The 21,826-nt window shown below is 38.4% G+C and overlaps 1 protein-coding gene across 2 annotated transcripts in view; it reads right to left on the bottom strand.

Moving 5' to 3' along the window:
- Positions 1-21,826, bottom strand: part of MAGI2 (membrane associated guanylate kinase, WW and PDZ domain containing 2) — a 1,480,053-nt gene that overhangs the window by 90,484 nt on the left and 1,367,743 nt on the right. For both annotated transcript variants that reach the window (XM_025379587.1, XM_025379588.1), the window contains 2 exons: positions 19,232-19,451; positions 17,735-17,878 (listed from right to left, as the gene is read on the bottom strand). In XM_025379587.1, coding sequence (XP_025235372.1) covers positions 17,735-17,878; positions 19,232-19,451 — 364 coding nt within the window. The remainder of the gene's footprint in view (positions 1-17,734; positions 17,879-19,231; positions 19,452-21,826) is intronic.

The following is a 21,826-nucleotide window of genomic DNA, read 5'->3' as shown; positions in this document are numbered from 1 at the left end:
GAGATATCATCTCACCCCAGTTAAATGGCTTTTATCCAAAAGATAGGCAGTAACAAATGCTAGTAAGGATGGGGAGATAGGGGAACCCTTGTACACTGTCAGTGGGAATGTAAATTAGTATAACCACTGCCAAGAACGATGTGGAGGTTCCTCAAGAAAACCCCTGAAAGTAGAACTATATGATCCAGAAATCCTGCTGTTAGGTACTCAAAAGAAAGGAAATCAGTGTATTTTAAGAGATATCTGCCCCCCCCCTTGTTTATTACAGTGGTATTCATAATAGCAAAGATTTGGCATCAACCTTAAGTATTCATCAATGGATGAATAAAGAAAATGTGGTACATATACAGAATGGAATACTATTCAGCTACAAGAAAAGAAATAAAATCCTGTTGTTTGCAACATGAATGGAACTGGAGGAAATTATGTTAAGTGAAATAAGCCAGGCACAGAAAAACAAATTTCTCATGTTATTACTCATATGTAGAAGCTAAAAATTAAAGCAATTGAACTCATATAGAGAGAGATTAGAATGATGATTACTGGAGACTGGGAAGTGAAGCAGGCAGAAGGGGGACAACTGGGGATGGTTAATGGAACAAAAATACAGTTAGAATGATGAAGATCTAGTATTTGATAGCACAACAGGGTGACTATAGTCAACAATAATTTATTGTATTTTTAAAAGTATACGTGGAATCGAAATGTTTCTGATACAAAGAAATGATAAATTCTTGGAGTGATTGATACCCCAATTGCCCTGATGTGATTATTACACATCGTATGCCTGTATCAAAAAATCACGAGTATCCCATAAATGTATGCACCTATAATGTACCTATAAAGAAAAATAAAAAATAAAAATAAAAAAAGGAAAATACAACAGTAACAATAGAAAAGTGGCCAAGAGGCAACACACATATCACAGAAGAGGAAAATGAATGATTCAAACATATGAAAAGATGTTCATTACTAACTAGAAAGAAAATTAAAACCATAATGATATACGATTATGTATTTCATTTCCAGCATAATAATAGAAATGTAATATTAATTTTATATCAAACGATGACAAGGATATAAAGCAACAAGGACTCATATCCTGCACATAGAAGTATACAATATGCTACAAACACTTTGGAAAATTTCCTTGCATTATTTTGCAAATTTGAAGTTGCTCAGACCCCAGGACCTATCAAATCTGTTCTCAGGGATATACTTGAGAGAAATTCTTGCAAGTGTGTATCAGAAGACCTTTAGAAGAATGTCTGTAACAGTAATGTTTTTAATAGTAAAAAACTGGAAATGACCCTAATGACCATCAACAAGAAAATGGTTACTTAAGTTAGTATTTATGTAATAGGAAACTATTCAGCAGTGAAAATGAATACACTATAGTAATACACATTAACGCCAGTAAATTTCACAATGTTGAGCTAAAAAAATCAAGGGAATATAAACAATGTCTAGAAAGTTTAAAAAAATGTGAAGCTAAGCAATATATTATTGAGGGATATAGCCATATATGATAAACTATGAGGAAAAGCAAAGGAATGATAATCGAAATTCAGAAGAGTAACTTCTGGAAGATAAGGAGGTGGGAGGGAGGAGACACATTGTTCTATTTGTTAAGGTGGTTAATGACTGCATGGGCATTTATTTACTGCTGTTGTTTAAGCTGTATATATATATTCTATAATCTCTTTTCTACTTTCATATATTTCATAATAAAGATATAGCAAACAGTGTGCTATTGGAGTGCTGATGAGGGAGCACTTCATCTGAAAGGAGGTGGGAGTGGGAGATGAGAGGCAGGGATCAGTGAAGTCTTCATGGTGTAGTCAGAACTGGTTCTTGAAACATGAGGAGGGTTTTAAGGATAGAAATAGACAGAGAGGAGCTTCCACCGGGAAGAACAGGATGAGGAAAGACATAAAAGTGTGAAATGGCGTTGTGTGTCCTGGAAACAGCAATGGTTGGAGTATAAATTGGAGGAATAGAGTAGCATACAAGGATGGAAAATGGCATTGGGCCAGGCTGTAGAAGGCCTTTTAAAGAAAATCCGGTGGCTCACGCCTGTAATCCCAGCACTTTGGGAGGACAAGGTGGGCAGATCACGAGGTCAGAAGATCGGGACCATCCTGGCTAAAACGGTGAAACCCCATCTCTACTAAAAATACACAAAATTAGCTGGGCATGGTGGCAGGTGCCTGTAGTCCCAGCTACTTGGGAGGCTGAGGCAGGAGAATTGCTTGAACCCGGGAAGCAGAGGTTGCAATAAGCTGAGATGGCGACACTGCTCTCCAGCCTGGGAGACATTGCAAGACTCTGTCTCAAAACAAAACAAAACAAAAAACTTGTGAACCGATTTGGATCTTATCCTGCAAGCAAAGGCAGGCCGTTGAAGACTTTTGAGGAAACAAGTGGTTTAATTACACCTGTGATTTAGAAATACAATTTTGGTAGTTGTAGGAAGCACGAATAGGAGAAATTTGAGGTAAGTGGGACCCATCTAGTTACTGGAACAGTTCAGGATAGCAAAGACAAGGGTCTGTATTGTGGCAGTGGCAATGGAATGAAATGAAAGAATGAATAATTTGAGACTTGACTTGTATTTCCTAAATGTTTGTGCCCATTTCCAAAAAGACACAGACTGAAGCAAGGTGTACTGGCTTATTTCAGGCCAGGCCCTGCTCAGGACTGAGCAGTCTCCCTAGTTAAGTAGTTAATTGTGAGCACTGACTCAGGAGCTTGCCCCCAATTCCCTGTTCTCCAATTGCTGATTCCCTGATAGAAGTACATTTCCCAGTTTTCCTGGCCCTTCCCTTTCTAAAGCAAGGAAGGCAGTATTTGAAAACAAACTCTTTCCAATATTCATTAATCCGTCTTTTTGCTTACTTACGCCTGCACTTAACTTCCCTTTCTGGGCTTTCATTCTTCTCCCAAGGTCTCCTACACAAGCACAGTCATGCTACTAGGCTGAGGAGTCTTTTTCTTCCACAAGAGACTGATTCAGCTAATACCATCCTAAAGACCAGGGGTATGTTCATCCTTTGCGCAGATAATTACTCAAAGACATGAGACACTAAGATAGCATTAAGATGGCATAACAACAACTTGTGGCTGGTCTGAAATGAAAAATGAATGCCCTGAACATCCAACAGGCAGTTGGAAATTCAGGCTAGGCCTTTACGAGGCATGTCAGTCCCCACCTCTTCCCTGCACCATGCTTGACCAAATAATGAGACATAAACCTGCCTTGGGAATTGTGCTGTTTTATAGGGGACCCAGCAGGGGTGATCCCCATATGGAGAAGTGCTCAATTCTCCCTTTGTATGACAAGAAGTATCTTGTCAAGTTGACCCATGCAGGAGTTAGATCTCTTCAACCTGGAGAAGGAAGCAGCAACGTTCCACAGGCAGGAGCAGTGCCATCTCTGAGTTCAGCACAGCCAGAGCGAGGAGGCAGTCACAGGGAAAGAAGGGGACAGGGTCTGACGATGGTGACTGCCAGTCAGGAGAACACTTCTGGGCACCCCAAAGGAGAAATGTGAATGGCCTGATATTCACATTTAAGAATAGAGTACCCAGCTCACCATAGCTTCGGAGTCACTCTGCCATGCAAACCAAATCCTGTGTGAATCATGATCAAGGTGCATTTCACACCCATTTTCTGATGAAAATGGAAAGTAGAAGGTAACTGGGCCAACTGAGGGACTCCCCTGCTCATCTTCCAGAAGGTTTAGGTCTGGGGGAGAGAAGGAATGATAAAGAAATGCAGGCAGAGAGCAAATTTGCATCAACACTGCTTTGTGAAAACGAAGAGGGAAGAAATCGTAGTTTATTCTCAGGCAAAGACAGAAAAATTATGGTTAAGTTTAAAAGAGAAAATGATACAAGTCTTCTCATTGAAGAGGCGAGTAAAGTGTATTTTTCAGATCACAGCAGTGGTTTGTAAACTTGCTCATTCTTTTCCATAGGCACCGCCCCCCACCATGAATAATTAAAATCAAAGACTCTCCTCACATTTCTAATATATTCAATTCCTTTCTATGTCTTTCCATGCCAAGATGCAATCTCAACCCTTTGATTCCTTACCAAACCTTTAACTGGCCCTCATGGGAAGATGCTTTTGAAATGGTTCAAAGTTGGGCATCCACTAGAAGAAGAAACAGAGCAGAGAAATGGAGTCCTCCTCATGTGAGGTAATGAGCCCCTGAATAATTGACAATGGAGCGCCCCACGGCTCTCTTTTCTAATCAACACCACGCTCTCCCTCATTGCGGCAAGTAGCTCACGTAACTCGTTTAACACAGTGCTCATAGGTCGGACTCTGAAAAGAAAAAGGTAATGGATTTGATCTCTGTGAGAGGTTTTTCTCTTCCTTCATAAAAGGCATGGAGCAGGGCCAGACAATAAAGGGAAAAGAACTCACATTTGCAGACAATCTGAAGGATGATTAAGAGTGATGGCTGGGAGACAACTGGGCATCTGCAGGAAATGGTCTTCTGGATGGCTTGTAAAGAGGCGTGCTGTATGCAGAGATGGGCTTTCAGGGTTGGCTGAATTTCAGCACCCAGACGTGATAAAACATCCGGTGGACGATCTTTGCAATGCAGGGCCCTCGAAATGATCTACCTGAGCCCATACAATTGCTTTATTTCTCTAGACAGGCTTCTTTATTTCCCTCTTATGTACTTGTTATCTCTCTTTTCTCATGCTTTTGATTTCATCAACTTCCTTAGCTCATTTGTCCGCACTGACCTGCTGGGGGTTAGCTCTGTGGGGCTGGTATATTCTGCTAAGCTCTGGCTTTCACATCATTCAGATTGCACTGCTCTCCTGTGTACCTTTTCTACGAGGCTCCAGCACACCTGTTTTGTAACTTTTATTCTGTCATGTTTTGCATAACCCGTGCTCTTGAAGTTCTTCATTATTTACTGTTTGACCTTATTTTACTTTATTTCTATTCTTTCCTTGTCATCCACGTCTGGTGAGAGATAGTTTACATATAAGGAAAACAAGTCTTGGAATGTCACCTAGTTTAAGATTAAAGGCATTTCTTAATGCTAGGCACAATAGGATTTTGCATATACAACGTCACTGATTCTGCAAAATCTTAATTAGATGTATCCAAACAGGGACGGTGATCCAAAAAAAGCTGACTGTGAGTTAGACTGAATTGCCACATATATTCATATAGTCAGTTACCTGTGAGATCCCATGTCCTGGTTCATCAGGTATCTTTGTGGCCATGGACGTGATAAGCACAGCTAGTGAATGTGCAGAGTTGGAAAACACAACTGCACACTTCTGTTCACATATGTGTTCAGCAGTCAATATTTACTGAGTGCCCCACATGCACAGCGCTGGGCCCTGGGGTATAGTGGGGAGCCGAGAGCAACATGGTTCCTGCTCTTGCAGAGCTTGTGCTCTGGAGAGCCAGACTTCATAAAGTGATCAGACACAAATATGTAAAATTATCACTGTGACAAATGCTACGAAGAAGATGTGCCTGTTGCTGGGAGAGCCAATGACAGGTGAGACCTGACTGGAAAACACAGAGTCTTCTCTGAGGAAGTGATGCTTGAACTGGGATGTGAAGGATGAGGAGGACTTACCCAGGGGAATGGGGGGGACGGGAGGGGGAAGAGCCTTTTGGGAAGAGGGAGCAACATTGCAAAAGCCCCATGGGCAGGAAGAGGCATGAGGAGAGAAGCTGGTTGGTGGGATAACAGAGCAAGGGATGGAGGAGCTGTGTGAGATGACCTGGGAGGGGGACTGGGGATAGAACATGCAGGGCCTGGCAGCCTTGTGATGAGGATCTGATCTTTACCCTGAAAGACCATGGGGGGCCACTGAAGGGTTTTAAACAGTAAGCAGATAGATCAGATGAGTGTTTTGAAAAGGAACCACCTTATCTAGCAGACTGAGGGGAGGCAAATACAAGTTGATTTGTATTTAAAAGCTTTTGTAGCCTCTTGACATACTTACTTAAAAGATGCTCTCTGTACCTCTGTGCTGAGTAGTGAGTACAGTCGTGCACCACATAATGATGTTTTGATCAACAATGGACTGCATATATGATGGTAGTCCCATAATATTATAATATGATATTTTTACTGTACCCTTTCTATGTTTAGATATGTTAAGATACACAAATACTACTGTGTTAAAATTGCCTACAGTATTCAGTGTAATAACATGCTGTCCAGGTTTGTAGTCTAGGAGCTATAGGTTGGTGTGTAGGAGCTGTAACCTGGTGTGTAGGAGGCTGTACTATCTAGGTTTTTGTAAGTGTACTTCTTTGATGTTTGCAGGACAAAATCACTTAATAATGCATTTCTCAGAATATATCCCTGTCATCAAGAGATGCATGCCTGTATTTTAATAAATAAAAGCACAGGCCTTGGGGAGAAGAAGAGAGTGGAAGAATAGGGGAAATTTCAGAAATATTGAACTAGGCACCTTACCTTTCCTGGAAAATATGATTCCCATTGATTAGATCAGTAAAATTGATTCTCTGTGAAATGACTTGCAGGATATGAGGACAAGCTGTCATTCCACTAATTGCTAGAGTTGACTCAACTGATCCTGCTGCTCAGGAGGACTCCTGCCTCCTCCCAACCCTCATAGTGTGGGCCCCTGAAGCTGCCCAGAGAGGACCTGGTATTTGATCAAGGCTATAGAGCAGCTGTGAGCGCCTGACAGGGTAACTTGTTCAGGTCAGAGCTAGACAGCCAGTGAGCTGTTGTGCCAGTATTTGAATATGTCTGTCAGGCGCCTGCTCTTTTTACTACCTCGTTATTTCCTTAGGAGGGAGGAAAACAAACTGACAAGAAAGTCATTATGACAGGTAAGCATTTTCCTCCAAGCAAGTCTTCAGGACAAGGAAGAAATTGAGTAAGCTTAAGACAGCTGATCAGTGAAAGTATCTTAGGTGATTGAAATAAATGAAATAGATGTAAATTGTGCACCAATGACTGGAGGTCTCAAACAGATAAACTCACCAATGGGTATATATCGCTGTTTTACCCAACTTTTTCCCACTGGGAAATTCTGTGCCCACGTGACAGTCTTTGTTAAGGGAATCAGCGTCAATGCTTTGTTTCTCTGAACTCAGGGGCATATTATTTCAAGACTGTATGTCATGCCATTCAATCCCAATGGCAGGATATGAGCAAGATATGGAGAGGCTCCTCCCCAGTCCAGGCAAAGCCTCCAGCCAGGCAGGCCTTCACATTTATGGCCCAGACAAGCCACCTGGGTCCTGTGGAAGATAAAATGGGATTCTGCAGTGCTGAGGTGACAGTGTGTGGCAGGGTGGAGGGGACCATGCTTCTCTGTGCCCAGGACCCAGAAGTGCATGAGGGAGCCTTAGGGATCACAGTGCCAGTCCCTTGACTGTGGAGTGTGTTCTCAGGCAGGACTATGTGGCAGTGGCAAGAACTCATTAGTGACTTTGTGGGTAGGGGACTCACACAAGTGGGTACTGGAGTTGGAGAGGAAGATAAGGATGTATGCTACAGAATGAATGCTGTGGGCACATGGGAGGCACCCTCTGGGGCTTCTCTGTGGACACACTGTGAGAGGGGGCAACTGCCAGCTCTAAAGCTGGAAGTGGTTGTAGCCACCGTAACTTGGTTGTTAAAGGTAAATGTTACTAACTTGTTTCTAGCAATATGGTGGATTAGATTCCCTAACCTTACCATTGCTGAATAGGGAAGAAAGTAAAGAATCCTCTGATGCCAAAAGCAAAGTGAGAATGAGTCCTGGAAGGTAAACAAGTACCAAAGGCAGCTTTTACCCAGAAAATAACTACTGATTCCTAGGCACCTTGAGTTTCCATTCTGATGACTGGGCAATAATGATAGAAAATCAGCTTAGGGGCTACACATGGAAAGTCTAATAGGAGATCCTTGCATGAACTGGAACCCCAAAGAACAATTCAAAAGAGGGTTGGAAAAATAAAAAGGGTAAGATAGAAAAAGTGAAACTAATAGGAAAAGAACAAAAATGATAGAATTCAATAAAAGTATAAGTAAATAAAATTAATGTAAATGGGCTGAAATGACCATGGTGAAATACATTGTTACAATATAAAAAAATCCAGGTTAATAGGCCAGAGAAACACATGCAGTATAAAGACACAGAATGGTTAAAAGTGAAAGGATAAAAGAGACATACCGAAGAAAACTAGTATGCTTATAATAATATCAGACAAAACCGACTTTAAAGCAAAAAGCATTGACAGAGATACAGTAGGTCACTACATAATGAGAAGGATTTGATTCACTTGGAAAATAAAAGAAATACCTGAGTACCAAAAACCATGCCCTCAAAATATACAAAGTAAAAGCTGATAGCTCTTCAGGCTGGGTGTGGTGGCTGATGCCTGTAATCCCAGCACTTTGGGAGGCCAAGGCAGGAGGATTGCTTGAGCTCAGGGGTTTAAGACCAGCCTGGGCAACATTGTGAGGCCCCATTTCTATTTAAAAAAAAAATTGATAGCTTTTTAAAGAAAAATTTGCAAAACGATTAGCAAAGATTTTTAAGAACCTAATAGATCAAATAGATAAACCTTAGTAAGACTATAAAATAGTTGAATAGTTCAATAACCAAACTTTATCCAATGAACACATCTATACAACACTGCACTCAACGATTGCAGAATGCACATTCTTTCCAAGCACACATGGATCGTATATAAAAAACGCAACATGTTAGGCCAAGTTTGTAGCAAGACTGAAATCATGTGGTGTATTTTCTCTGAAGACAAATTAAGAACAGAAAACTAACTAGAAAATCCCCATACATTCAGAAATATAAAAACAAAAACACCTTCTAAATAATCCACAAGTCAAAGAAGAAATCACAGTAGAAATTAGAATGTATTTGGAACTTAATGAACATATTATATATTAAATCTATAGCCTTGAATTTGTATATTAATAGGAATGAAGAAAGCCTAAGAACTACTACTGTAAGCATCCAACTTAGAAAAAAAAAGAACAACAGAGTAAACCCAGAAAGAATGGATGGAATGAAATATTAAGTATAAAAACAGAAATGAATAAGCAAGAAGACAAATATGTAAGCTGACTCTTTGAAAAGAATGAAAGAAAATTGAACAATCTTTGGCATGATTAATAAAGAAAAATAGAATACCAGAACAGTAGTCAAATGAAAGAGAGATAAATACATAGGAGACAGGCGAAGTGTGATGGCTCCCAACTGTAATCCTAGCACTTTGGGAGGCCGAAGCAGTAGTATTGCTTGAGCCCAGAAGTTTGAGACCAGCCTAGGCAACATGGTGAGAGCCATCTCTACATGAAAGAAACAAATCAGCCAGGTGTGGTGGTGCACACCTGTGGTCCTTGCTACTTGGGAGGCTGAGGTGGGAGGATTACTTGAGCTCAGGAGGTTGATGCTGCAGTGAGCCATGTTTGTACCACTGCACTCCAGCCTGGGTGACAAAGCAAGATCCTGTCTCAAAAATAAAATAAAAATAAAAATGATATAAAAAGTTTGAAAACTAAGATGAAATAGGTAAATTATTAGGAAGAAAAGCAGTTTATCAGAATAGACTTACAAAGAAATATAAAATATGAAGATGATTATTATAGAAACATAATTAGTGAACTAAAACTTTCGCATGAAGAAAACATTCTAGACTTGGATGAGTTTGCAGGTGTCTTCCACCAAACATTCAAGGATAATTCAAAACATACATAAACTTTCCTAGACAACAACCATAAATACCAGCAACAAAAAGGATTATTCTATTTCTCATTTTATAAGGTTAGGGTAGCATTAATATCAAAATCATTCCGGGATACTACAAGAAAATTATAGGCCAATCTTAATAACATAGATATAAAAATCTTAAAGGAAATAACAGAAAATTGAATTGATCAATGCATAAAAATGACGTATCATGAATAAATAGGGTTCATCCCAGGAGCTCAAGAGTAATTGAACCATAAAAATCCTTTAATATGATTAATCATATTAATTACCATATAAAAGAAAAAAATCGGATGGTATTTTCTATGGATGCAGAAAAAGTAGACAAAATTCAACATCTACTCATAATAAACTCTCCTAGCAAACTACTAATAGAAGAAAACATCTTTAATCTGATAAAGGTTATCTATAAAAATGCAGTAAACATCATGTTTAATGAAATTTTAAAAAGCATTCTAAGATTAGAAATAAACAAAAGTGCCTGCTTTGACCACTTCTATTCAGCATCATACAGTAAGCCAAGCCAATGAAATTAAAAAAAAGAAATAATGGGACTTAAAAGGAAAAAACCCACAACACTCTAATTATAGAAAATGTGATTTTTATGCAGGAAATCCAGAGGTAGGTACAGATAAATTATTTGAAGTAATAAGAGAGTTCAGTAAATTTTGCCTGATATAATTGGTCAATATACAAAATTCAGTTGCCTTTCTCTTCACTGATTATCAGTTAATTTTAAAATTACATTAAAAGTACTATAGCCAGGAGAAGAATAAAGTTGGAAGACTGACACTACTCACCTTCAAGACTTACTATAAAGCCACAGTAATCAGGGCAGTGTGGTATTGGTGAAAGAACAGACAAATAGATCAGTGGAACAGAATAGACAGAAATAGACCTACATAAATGTAGTCAACTAATCTTTGACAAAGGAGCAAAGGCAATGCAATGAAGAAAAAATAGTTTTTTTCAACAAATGGTACTGGAACAACTGGACATCACATGCAAAAAAAATGAGTTGAGACACAGACCAAAACACCTTTCACAAAAATTAACTCAAAATGGATCCCGATCTAAATGTAAAATGCAAAACTATGAAACTCCTATAAGATAACAGAGGAGAAAATCTATAAGACCTTGGATTTGGCAATGACTTTTTAGATATGACACAAAAGGCATAATCCATGAAAGAATTAGGAAGCTGGATTTCATTAAAATTAAAATTTTCTGCTCTGCAAAAGACAATATCAAGAGAATAAAAGGACAAGCCACAGACTGGGAGAAAATATTTATGAAAGATGTATCTCATAAAGGACTGTTATCCAAAATGTACAAAGAACTCTTAAAACTCAACAATGAAAAGGAAAATAACCTGATAAAAAGTGGGCCAAACACCTTAACAGATACCTCACCAAAGAAGATATACATATGGCAAATTAGCATATGAAAAGATGCTCCACATCATACGCCATCAGGGAAATGTAAATTAAAACAATGAGATACCACTACACGCCTATCAGAATGGCCAAAATCAACAACAATGACAGAACCAAATGCTGATGAGGATATGGAGAAACAGCAACTCTCATTTGTCACTGGTGGGAATGTGAAATGGTATAGCCAATTTGGAAGACCGCCGGTTGTTTCTTACAAAACTCAACATACTTGTATCATATGATCCAGCAATTGCATTCCTTGGGTTTTACTCAAAGAAGTTGGAAACTTATGTCCACACAAAAATCTGCACACAAATATTGATAGCAGCTTTATTCATAATTGCCAAAATCAGTAGTGCATCCAGACAATGGAATATTATTCAGCACTAAAAGAAATGAACTATTAAGCCTTTAAAAGACATGGAGGAAAGTTAAATGCATACTACTAAGTGAGAGAAGTCCATCTGAAAAGGCTACTACATACTGTGTGATTCCAACTATATGACATGGTGGAAAAGGCAAAACTCTGCCCACAGTAAAAAGATCCGTGGTTGCTAGGGGTTAGTGGGGAGGGAGGAATGAATAGTGGAACACGAAAAATTTTCAGGGCAGTGAAAATACTGTTTGTGATGCTATAATGTGGATACATGCCATTATACATTTGTCCAAACCCATAGAATGTACAACACTGGCTGGGTGCGGTGGCTCACGCCTGTAATGCCAGCACTTTGGGAGACTGAGGCGAGCAGATTACCAGGTCAGGGGATAGAGACCATCCTGGCTAACACAGTGAAACCCTGTCTCTACTAAAAATACAAAAAAATTAGCCAGGCGTGGTGGCATGTGCCTGTAATCCCAGCCACTTGGGAGGCTGAGGCAGGAGAATTGCTTGAACCTGGGAGGCAGAGGTTGCAGTGAGGCAAGATTGTGCCACTGCACTCCAGCCTGGGTGACAAAGCTTAGACTCCTTCTCAAAAAAAAAAAAAAAAAAAAAAAAAAAAAAAATGAGAATGTACAACACCAAGACTGAGCCATACTGTAAACTATGGACTCTGGGTGATAATGATGTGTCAATACTTTTTCGTCCATTGTAACAAATATTCCAGTCTGGTGGGGAATGTTGATAGAGAGGAGGCTATGCAAGTGTGGGGCAGGGAGTATATGGAAAATCTCTGTACCTTCTTCTCAATTTTGCTGTGAGCCTAAAACTGCTCTTAAAAAAATGAAAAAAGAAGACTGGGTTAAAAATAATAAAAGCATATATTCACTCAACACATGCATTTGTGTAAAGATTAAAAAATACTGTATTCAAGAGTAAAAGGAAAACACAAAAAGTGCGTTAGAATCAGTCTAACAAGATATTTGCAGGTATGTTATGGAAAAAGCTATAAAAGTTTATTTAAGCACTTTGTGGAAAATCTACATAAATGGATTACATCATGTTCATGGAAAGACTCAATATTATAAAGATGTAAATTTTTCCACATTTATATATGAATTTCAAGCAATTCCAATAAAAATTCTAACAAGATTTTTTAGAAACTTGACAAGCAAATTCTAAAATTATATAGAAGGGCAAAAGCCCAAGAACATGCAAACACCCCAGAAGAATTAAGATGTGTGTCTGAGGGAGAGGAAGTTTCCCCATAAAAAAATCAACGCTCATTAAAAGGTAGATAAGTATGGCCTTGACACAGGGATAGACAAATAGACTAGTAGAACACTATAAAGAATCCATATACAGACCATTGCATTTACAGAAATTTAATTTATTACAGAGCTGTCATTGCAGATTGCGGGGGGCGGGGGTGGGACAAAGAAATACTCATTAAATGATGCTGTGACATGTGGTTATCCCTATGGAAAAATTGAGATTGAGGTTTTACCTTATATTATACAGAGAAATCAGCTGTAGGTGATTAAAGACTTAGATATAGAAAGTAAAACCATACAACTTTTAGAAGAAGATATAAGAGAAGATGTTTAAGACCTTGTCTTGGAGAATGATTTCTCAAACAAGACACAGAAAGCAGAAACTATAAAAAAGAAAAAGGGTTAAGCCAATTACACTAAAATGAAGACTTTCTTATTATCAAAGAGCATCATAAAAAAAGTGAAACTACAAGCCACAAGCTGGCATAAGATATCTGTATCACATTAATTGATGAAAAATGATCACCAATAACATATAAGCACTTCTGTAATCAACACGAAGAAATATTCAACAGAAAATGGGGAAAGACATGTACAGGCATTTTTTATTTAAGAGAGACATGAAAGTCTAATAAAAATAAGAAAAAATGATGAATATCATTTGTAATCAAGAAATGCAAATCCAAATCTAAAATATATCATTTTCTACCTACCAGAATGAGAGTTTAAAAGTCTGAAGTACAAATCTGTGGGTGTGTGTAGTAAGAAAAACTTTTTTACATGCTAATACAAGTATAACTTTCTACAACCACCTTAGGCAATACTTTTGTGTTACTTAGGTAAGTTAAATTTGTGCCCTCTGAGGCATATAGTCTAGTCTAGAGAAAGTCTTGCATAGGTACAGCAGGAAAGATGTACAAAGATTGTATGAGTTACAACAAACTTGGAAACAACCAAAGTGTAAACTGACAGGGAAAATCTCAAATGTCTGTAAAATGGAAAAACAGATAATTATTATAGGTTGTAACATATTCACATAATGAAATAATTTGTAGCAGTGAAAAATAAATAAACTATAGCTTCCTGCACCAACCTGGATGAATCTCATGAACATAACATACAGAAAGCAAGCCACAGAGAAGAACATGTACAGTACAGTCCAGTTACATAAAGTTCACAAAGTGTGCAAAGCTAAATGATATAGTTGAGAGATACACAGATCTGTCGTAACAATAGAAGAAATGTCAAGCGCTTTATTTAGGAAGGCGGTTCCCTCTGAGGGCTGGAGAATAGGAGGAGAATGAAATCATGGGAGCTTGGTAATGTTCTGTTTTTTAAGCGGGGCTATGGGTTCATAGGTCCTTGAATCATTGTTAGTATTTATACTTATTACATATGTTAGAAATATTCTTGTAAATGGTTTTATGTTTAATAAAAACAATATATAAACCAGGATGCTTTTGTATTGGCTAGTTATATCTGGTCTATAGAAGGAAAGATGACAAATTTCAAAGAAGCTAATTTCAGGGAATGTTGCTTTCCATTTAAAAAAAAGATGGGCAAGTGGTATCTTTTTTGTGCATTGATTAGTTGAACAAAATGTTTCAGGTCGTTCCAAAGCCCATTGCAGGCAGACTTTTGCTTCATGTGAGTTTCAGAAAGTAGGTAAACCATTTTATAAATAAGCTTATGTGATGCTAAGTAGGCAATACAAATGGTACCCAGCTGCAGGTGATGAAGTTATGAAATAATGTTCTTTTTCATCATAAAAATACATTTTATGGAAATGCGAACTATATTACACTTTTATGGAAACAGGAAAATATTTTACCATTTTAAGAGCAAACTTGATCTCCTTTCAGATTCTCTTTTAACTTGACTCTCAGATTTTTATTTAAGCACTTAGAATTTCTATTCTTTCTCTCCAAATGTCTCCTGATTTCTTACATTCCCTATTTTACTGAGCTTCTCCAATATTATTTTTTATGTTCATTATTTTTTGCCTGTGTTTTCTATTTAGTTTCGGTTTTTAATTAGGTTATATTCCTAGGAGCTTTGTATCAGAGATTTATTCACTAGCTATGCAAATTTCATCTCTCCCAATTTTGTTAGACTATTTTACAAACGTAAGTCTTCTTTTTATAAACAGATCCAGTAGTATTTTCTAATAATTTATTATCCTTTTCCTTAAAATCTGAATGTCCATTGTGTTTCTCTTATGACGCCAGCCTTCTTGAGTGACTGAAGAAAAGCAATCAGATGTGACAATGATATATCTCTATTTATTATTCCCCTTATTTTCTGCATTCACAGATTGTGTTTTGTTTTGTCTATTCAACTTTTAATACATCAGTATTAACTGATGTTGAAAAACCATCGAGTAAAATAATTAAAGTCAAAACTTGCTGCTCTCCACTGGTTTTTTGATAAAGCGAATACAGTAGTTTCCCCTCATACCTCTTGCATATATTCCAAGATCCCCTGTGGATGCCTGAAATCACGGGCAGAACTAACCCTATATACACTGTTTTCCATATCTATCTATCTATCTATATCTATCTATCTATATCTATCTATCTATCTATGATAAAGCTTAATTTACAAATTAGGCACAGCAAAGGATCAACAACAATAAAAAAATAGAACAATTATAACAAAATGCCAGCATCAGTACTCTTGCACTTTGGGGCCATTACTAAGTAAAATAAGTGTTACTTGAACACAGGCAGTGTGATACAATGATAGTCAATCTGATGATCGAGAGGGCTGCGGAGTGACCAATGGGCAGGTAGCATCTACAGTGTGGATAAAGGGCTGCTTCACCTTGTGGGAAGGACAAAATTTCAGCATGCTACTCACAATGCTGCACAATTTAAAATTTATAAATTGTTTATTTCTGAAAAGTTTTATGTAATGTTTTTGGATTGCAGTTGACACAGGTTTCTATAATAAAACCTCAGAAGGTAAAACCTCAGAGATTCACATGAAGAGCTTCCTAAAACATAGCCTGGTGACCCCACTCCTAGAGTTTCTGATTCAACAGGTTTGGGTGGGGCTAGAGAATCTGCATTTCTACCAAGTTTTCAGGTGATGCTGATGCCAGGAACCATGCTGATAACTATTGCTCTGGCTTAAATTCTGTAAGAAAGAGGAATCTTTTCCTGCAAGGGTATTTCTCTATTTAGGCTTCTTTGCCTTGGGAGTACTGTATATATACAGCAGCGAGTCATTTAGACCCCTTGTTAAAATACATGGCCACTGTTTGTAACCTACAGAGACCAGCCCTGTAGTCCACCGTGGGTCTCTATCTCTCAAAGGGCTCTGGCCATTTCGCTCATGGTCTTCCTGCTGTGTTTCACCTGCACTGCAAAGATTAATTTTGTTTTACTGAACTACTTGTGAGCTGGCCTTACAGCAGGTTAAGAAAGTGTCCTTCTGGCTTATAGGGAAGTTGTAGAGCCAGGAAACCATGTGGAGGTCCATCTTCAAACCAGGGCTAGACGGGGTAAGAGGGGGTGGTGCTAGATCAGGGCGAGGGCTGCCAGTCTCTGGTGTCAGCCCTGCCTGGGTTTAAATTCCAACTCGGAGGCTTCCCAGCTGTCAAAGGATTGTGGTGGGAGGGAGAAATAAAGACATGATGTGCATGCTTTCTGCTTTTGGACTGTGAATAATCCCCTGACTTGGAAATGCGTATCATAGAAATGTAGACTTGGTGGTAGAAATAACAGATTTGGTCATCAGGGAAAATTGGTTGGTGAGGCTCTGCACAAGAACCCAAGGTTCTGGAACCCCAAAGCCACAGCTTTTCTTTATTAACTTAAAGAGGCAGGAGGGAGGGCAAGAATAAATTCTAGCTTTTATTCATACACACACACACACACACACACACACACACACAGAGAGAGAGAGAGAGTAAAGAGACTAATATTTTATATTGTTAAGCTTTGTTTTGTACCCTTAAACGAAGAATCAGTTACCCATCAATCAGATGCCTCAAAGTAATTATTAAATGAAAAAATCTACTCTCAACTTTATACTCTAATTGGAAAATTTCTAGCTGCTGTCTTTTTTTTTTCCCTTGAGACAGAGTCTCGCTCTGTTGCCTAGGTTGGAGTGCAGTGGTGCTATCTTGGCTCACTGCAACCTCCGCCTCCCGGGTTCGAGCAATTCTCCTGCCTCAGCCTCCTGAGTAACTAGGACTACAGGCGCGTGCCACCATGCCCAGCTAATATTTTTGTATTTTTAGTAGACGTGGGAGATGGGGTTTCACCGGGTTAGCCAGGCTGTTCTCAATCTCTTGACCTCATGATCCACCCGCCTCGGCCTCCCAAAGTACTGGGATTACAGGTGTGAGCCACCACACCCGGCCTCTGTTGTCATTTTTAAGAACAACCTGTATCCAAGAAGCCAAATCCCTTTTTCTTCTAATGCTTCTGTCTGCCCAGTATCAAACCAAAAGATCAGTCAACACAAAGGAAAAATTTCCCAAAACTCCCGCAAAACCATGTGATTAATCAGTATGGGGGAAAAAGTACAAAACTAAAAATAAATTTCAAAAGATTCAACCTTAATGAAAACAGAATCATCAAACCATAGAAAGAATTATGGAGCAATAATGTTTCCTTTTCAAGCTATTTCTTAGATTTCTTTCATTTGCTCTTTAGAAAAATAGTACTTTATTGAGGTTAATCAATTAGAAGGTCATAAGCAGAAAAATGAGAATGAGAGCTATTATAAAATAGCATTTGGCCAAACCTTTAAGAAACTGGGTTGTCATGAACTAGAAAGAAGGCAAACCTACAGCAACCGTGCTTGACAGCATGCTTTAGCACTCTTCCAATACCACAGTGGGTTTTTCTTTCAGAATTAAGTACTTCTATAAAAAGAGACTGTTCTTACCCTCATCCTCCCATTCCTTATTGCTGGTCCGTCTTCTGCCAATCTCAACACATACAAATCCATTTTGTATTCCCTTCCTCCACGAATGCTGAATCCAAATCCTTTGGCTCCTTTCTCCATGTCCACAGTGAAATAATCAAAATCCTTTGGGGTTGGAGAGAAAATGGAATAAATAATTGTTTAGTTATCAGAGAAGCTTCTGTGGCTAGTCTCTGTGTTCTCCTTCTCTCTCTTAGTTAATGTATTCCAAATGACATGATGTTGGGAGAAGTCGTCATCTGACTTCATAAACTATCCAAATGAAAGACAAAATTCCAAAGGTTTGAGCAGGCCACAGCACAGTTTACGTGGTCATCAAAGAATTACTGTGTAACTTGTTTATTTTGGTATTCATCAGTTTATTTGGCAAACGTGGAATGATTACAGATAGGCCTGAGTGACACCATCTTTCCTTTGACTTTTCTCATTCACTGCTGTTGAGCACCATAAATAAATGTCAGGGGTGTGTGTGTGTGTGTGTGTGTGTGTATGTAAATTACAGAGTTTGCTAATTAGAAAAGTGAAATTTAGTGGGATCTGATAATTACATGTCTCAGTCGCACAGACTATTGAATATCAAGTTGGAATGTACAAAATCAACTTCTCTTTTACCTAAAATGCAGTATATCCAAGATTCTCTGATCTTCACTATTCTTACAATCTTTGGGCATAAAGGTGATTTTCAATTCATAATAAAACACAATGTAATCTGATACATTTGAGATTGTACTTAATTTATATCTTGATATGTAGTTATGAAGTAGGAAGTATTTTCTAGATACCAAACTCTGGTCTAGACTCTTCATAAATGTTGAATCCTCACCCTGGCCTGTAAGGAAGATTCTCCCTTTAGGAAACTGAATCTCAGAGAAGTTAAGGAAGTTGACACGAAGCGCATCAACAAATAATCATAATAACCGTGACATTGGTTGTGTAGACAGAGAGTTGTTGGCTGTGGCAGGCGCTACACTCTGGATTGTGAAGCCAGGCCTGGTCTTATTCTTCTCCACCGGGGCTTGGCCCTTTATCACAGAGTGGCAGGTAGGGGACCATGTAAAACACTATGGACCTAAAATACCTCCACTGCTAGCATCTCTAAAATTTTCTGCATTAGCAGCACTCTCAGAGGTTCCAGGTTAAAGCATTTTTAAAACTGTGAAAAGGAAACGTACAGGGAGTTAGCTAGTATTAGCAGGGATTAGTTTATTCCATTACTACTCATCCACTATTTATGTATTTATCCATATTTATTTATTTATTGACCTGCTTTATTCTGAAATAGATTTATTTATCCAGTATGTTTTTGAGGATGTAGGTGTTACCCCGATGTTACCAGAACTAGGAATAGAACTTCAGCTGTCTATCCCAGGTACTCTTTCCTCTGCCTCTCCTATTTCATTCCTTGCAGTTCTCTGGAAGCCTTGGTCAGGGCCCACTCTGCTCTCCGGGAGGAGGTACCTGGGGTTGCCTGTAGTCCGACAGAGGGTACTGCCTGGTGTCGGGGGAATGCTGCCTGTAGTCCAGCAGTGGAGGCTGCCTGTAGTCCAAAGGAGGGGGCTGCTGGTAGTCCCCTCCTGGGGGTTGCCTGTAGTCCAGCGGGGGCTGCCTGTAGTCTGTGAATGGAGGCTGTCGGATGTCTGGTTTCACATCTTGCCTTGCTTTCACTTCCGATCTGTAACTAAATCAATGGAAATGGGATTTGCTTTGGTAACTCTGCATTCTAAGGAGATTCGAATGATCACATGGCCTCCAGAGGTGGTCTAGCCATGGCAGCTCACACAAACCACTCCTCTCGGTGGTCCTGTTGGTTTTCAGGATTATGAGAAGATTAAATATTATTTAAAAATCTCTGACAAGTGCCATATTGTATACTTTTTATTTGGCTCCTTACGAAGTCAAGGTAAAAATGATGGTTCAACCAGAACCTTGTGGAAAAGGACTCATGGATGTTCCTCTTTGACTTTGGCTATATAAAAACTGTACAGCCACAGCAAATCTAGGGATTGAAGCACTGAACTACACATCCCAAAACATCAGCCTATCTTAACACCAGTAAACCAACCTTCCTCTCTCACTCTTACTTTTTTCTCTCACACATACCCCTTGGCAGATCATTCATTACTTCATAAAAACATGATTGAAGTGATCTCTAATTATATTACAAATACACAATCAAAGGCTATTTTAACCTGCTGAGTTGGGTCTTTTCGAATATTTTACAGAGGTTAAAGGAGTGATGGTAAAATATAATCACCAACTACAAATCAAGTGGCAAGTCATTGAATCATTGGTAAAGTTGGAAACATATTACATAGAGGCTTAAATACTAGATCATAGCTATCAAGATTAGCATCAAATACTACTGTAATCATAAGATGGAAGAGAAGGCAAAAATGTTTATGTCCAACATTTATCTCTTGCTTGCTTCTAGATATTAGTTACTAATGAAATAAACACAGAGACCAGAGCTAGGAGCATTGCTTTGTGAATCCAAACTGCTTTAAGCTGAGGCGGTTACTAGTTTCAAAAGAAATAGCCAATCAAATGACGAGTTGATGGGTGCTGACAAGTTGATGGGTGCAGCACAGCAACATGGCACAAGTATACATATGTAACAAACCTGCACGTTATGCACATGTACCCTAGAACTTAAAGTATAATAATAATAAAAAATAAATTAAAAAAAAAGAAATAGCCAATCCCTACCATTATGGGATCATTAATAAGGTGAACTGAAAAATTATCACCATGGTATGGAGGCCACTTAATTCTGTTGTTCATTACCTATTGCCATGGCAACAGTCTATAATGAGCTACCCAGGGATGTAGGTAGATTGAAAAATACGTTCTACATAGTAACAATTTTATTTAAAATTAATTGGAGGGTATGAGGAATTGAGTAAATATTTAGCAGCAAGAAAAAGCTCAAATGTGTCGGGAAAACTAGTGCAAACCAGTAGAATTCTTACATTTAAGTCTAGATTTTTTTTTTTTTTAAACTGGCTGATGGTCTTACCAATGCTGATTAGTATTAAGTGTTTTTAAAAATCACTTGCCTGAGCAATTGCCATTAGTGTAATCTAATATTTGGCAAGGTCACACTGAAAGTGCATGGCAATAGATGTGTTTATTTGGGGCTCTTAGAAGGGAGTTAGCAATGTAGTTATTTTAATCAACCCTTTGAGTAGGTCCCATTTATTACTTAACCCTGCAGAGGAGAGGCATTCCTTTTGTGAGCTGCATAATTTTGGTTTTGCTTTATACCTCAATTGTCCACTCGCCTACTGAGAGCATGCATGCTGAGAATAGGATTATTTAAAATATATTTTGAATAAGATGCTTAACTATGCAAATGCATGCATTAAACAAAAGGAATTGAACTGGGTGACATTTGTCAGTGTGTGTTGGTTCCTTTCTGGAAATAGCTTGTTTGGTGGTTTGGATGTCACACTGTTTTAAGTTATAGCATAGTCACTTTATTTCCACGATCTGTATGGTATTGATATGCAATATCCACTGTGTGCTCTATTTCCAACCAAATGTGTCACGAGGTATGGCCAAAGAGGGTGAAATGTAAGAATCTCCCCCAAAGTAACACAAATGACTAAAAATAGGAGCAGATGAAACTTTCAACACTCTCATCCAGGCCATCAAGTACTCAAACTATATTCTACCCCGTGTCATGTGTCAGGATTTTAAGTTGAACTACACGTTGAAGAATTCTTTAATAAGGAAAACATACTAAATTTTTTATGAGTGTTGCTAACTTTTAAGTGAATAATATACCAGCTAGGGCAAAAAATTATGTTGCTTTGAATGTGTGAAACACTTTAAGGAAAACTCAGGATTATTTTTAAAAACTGGTGCTTTACAGTTCTTTTACTTCTGAAAAAAGATCATCTATATAACCCTTCATAGCTATTAATTCCATTGCTGAAGATACTTTAGAAATGATAAAATCAGACTGCTAATGGTAAGTTCTAGCAGGTTTTTGTGGTATAAAAAATTTCCAGAACAAATAAATGCTGCCCATGGTGAGAATGCACATCTCAT

This window comes from Theropithecus gelada, chromosome 3, assembly GCF_003255815.1.
Source record: "Theropithecus gelada isolate Dixy chromosome 3, Tgel_1.0, whole genome shotgun sequence".
NCBI classification, from domain to species: Eukaryota; Metazoa; Chordata; class Mammalia; order Primates; family Cercopithecidae; genus Theropithecus; species Theropithecus gelada.
This window is presented reverse-complemented; position numbering and strand designations above follow the sequence as displayed.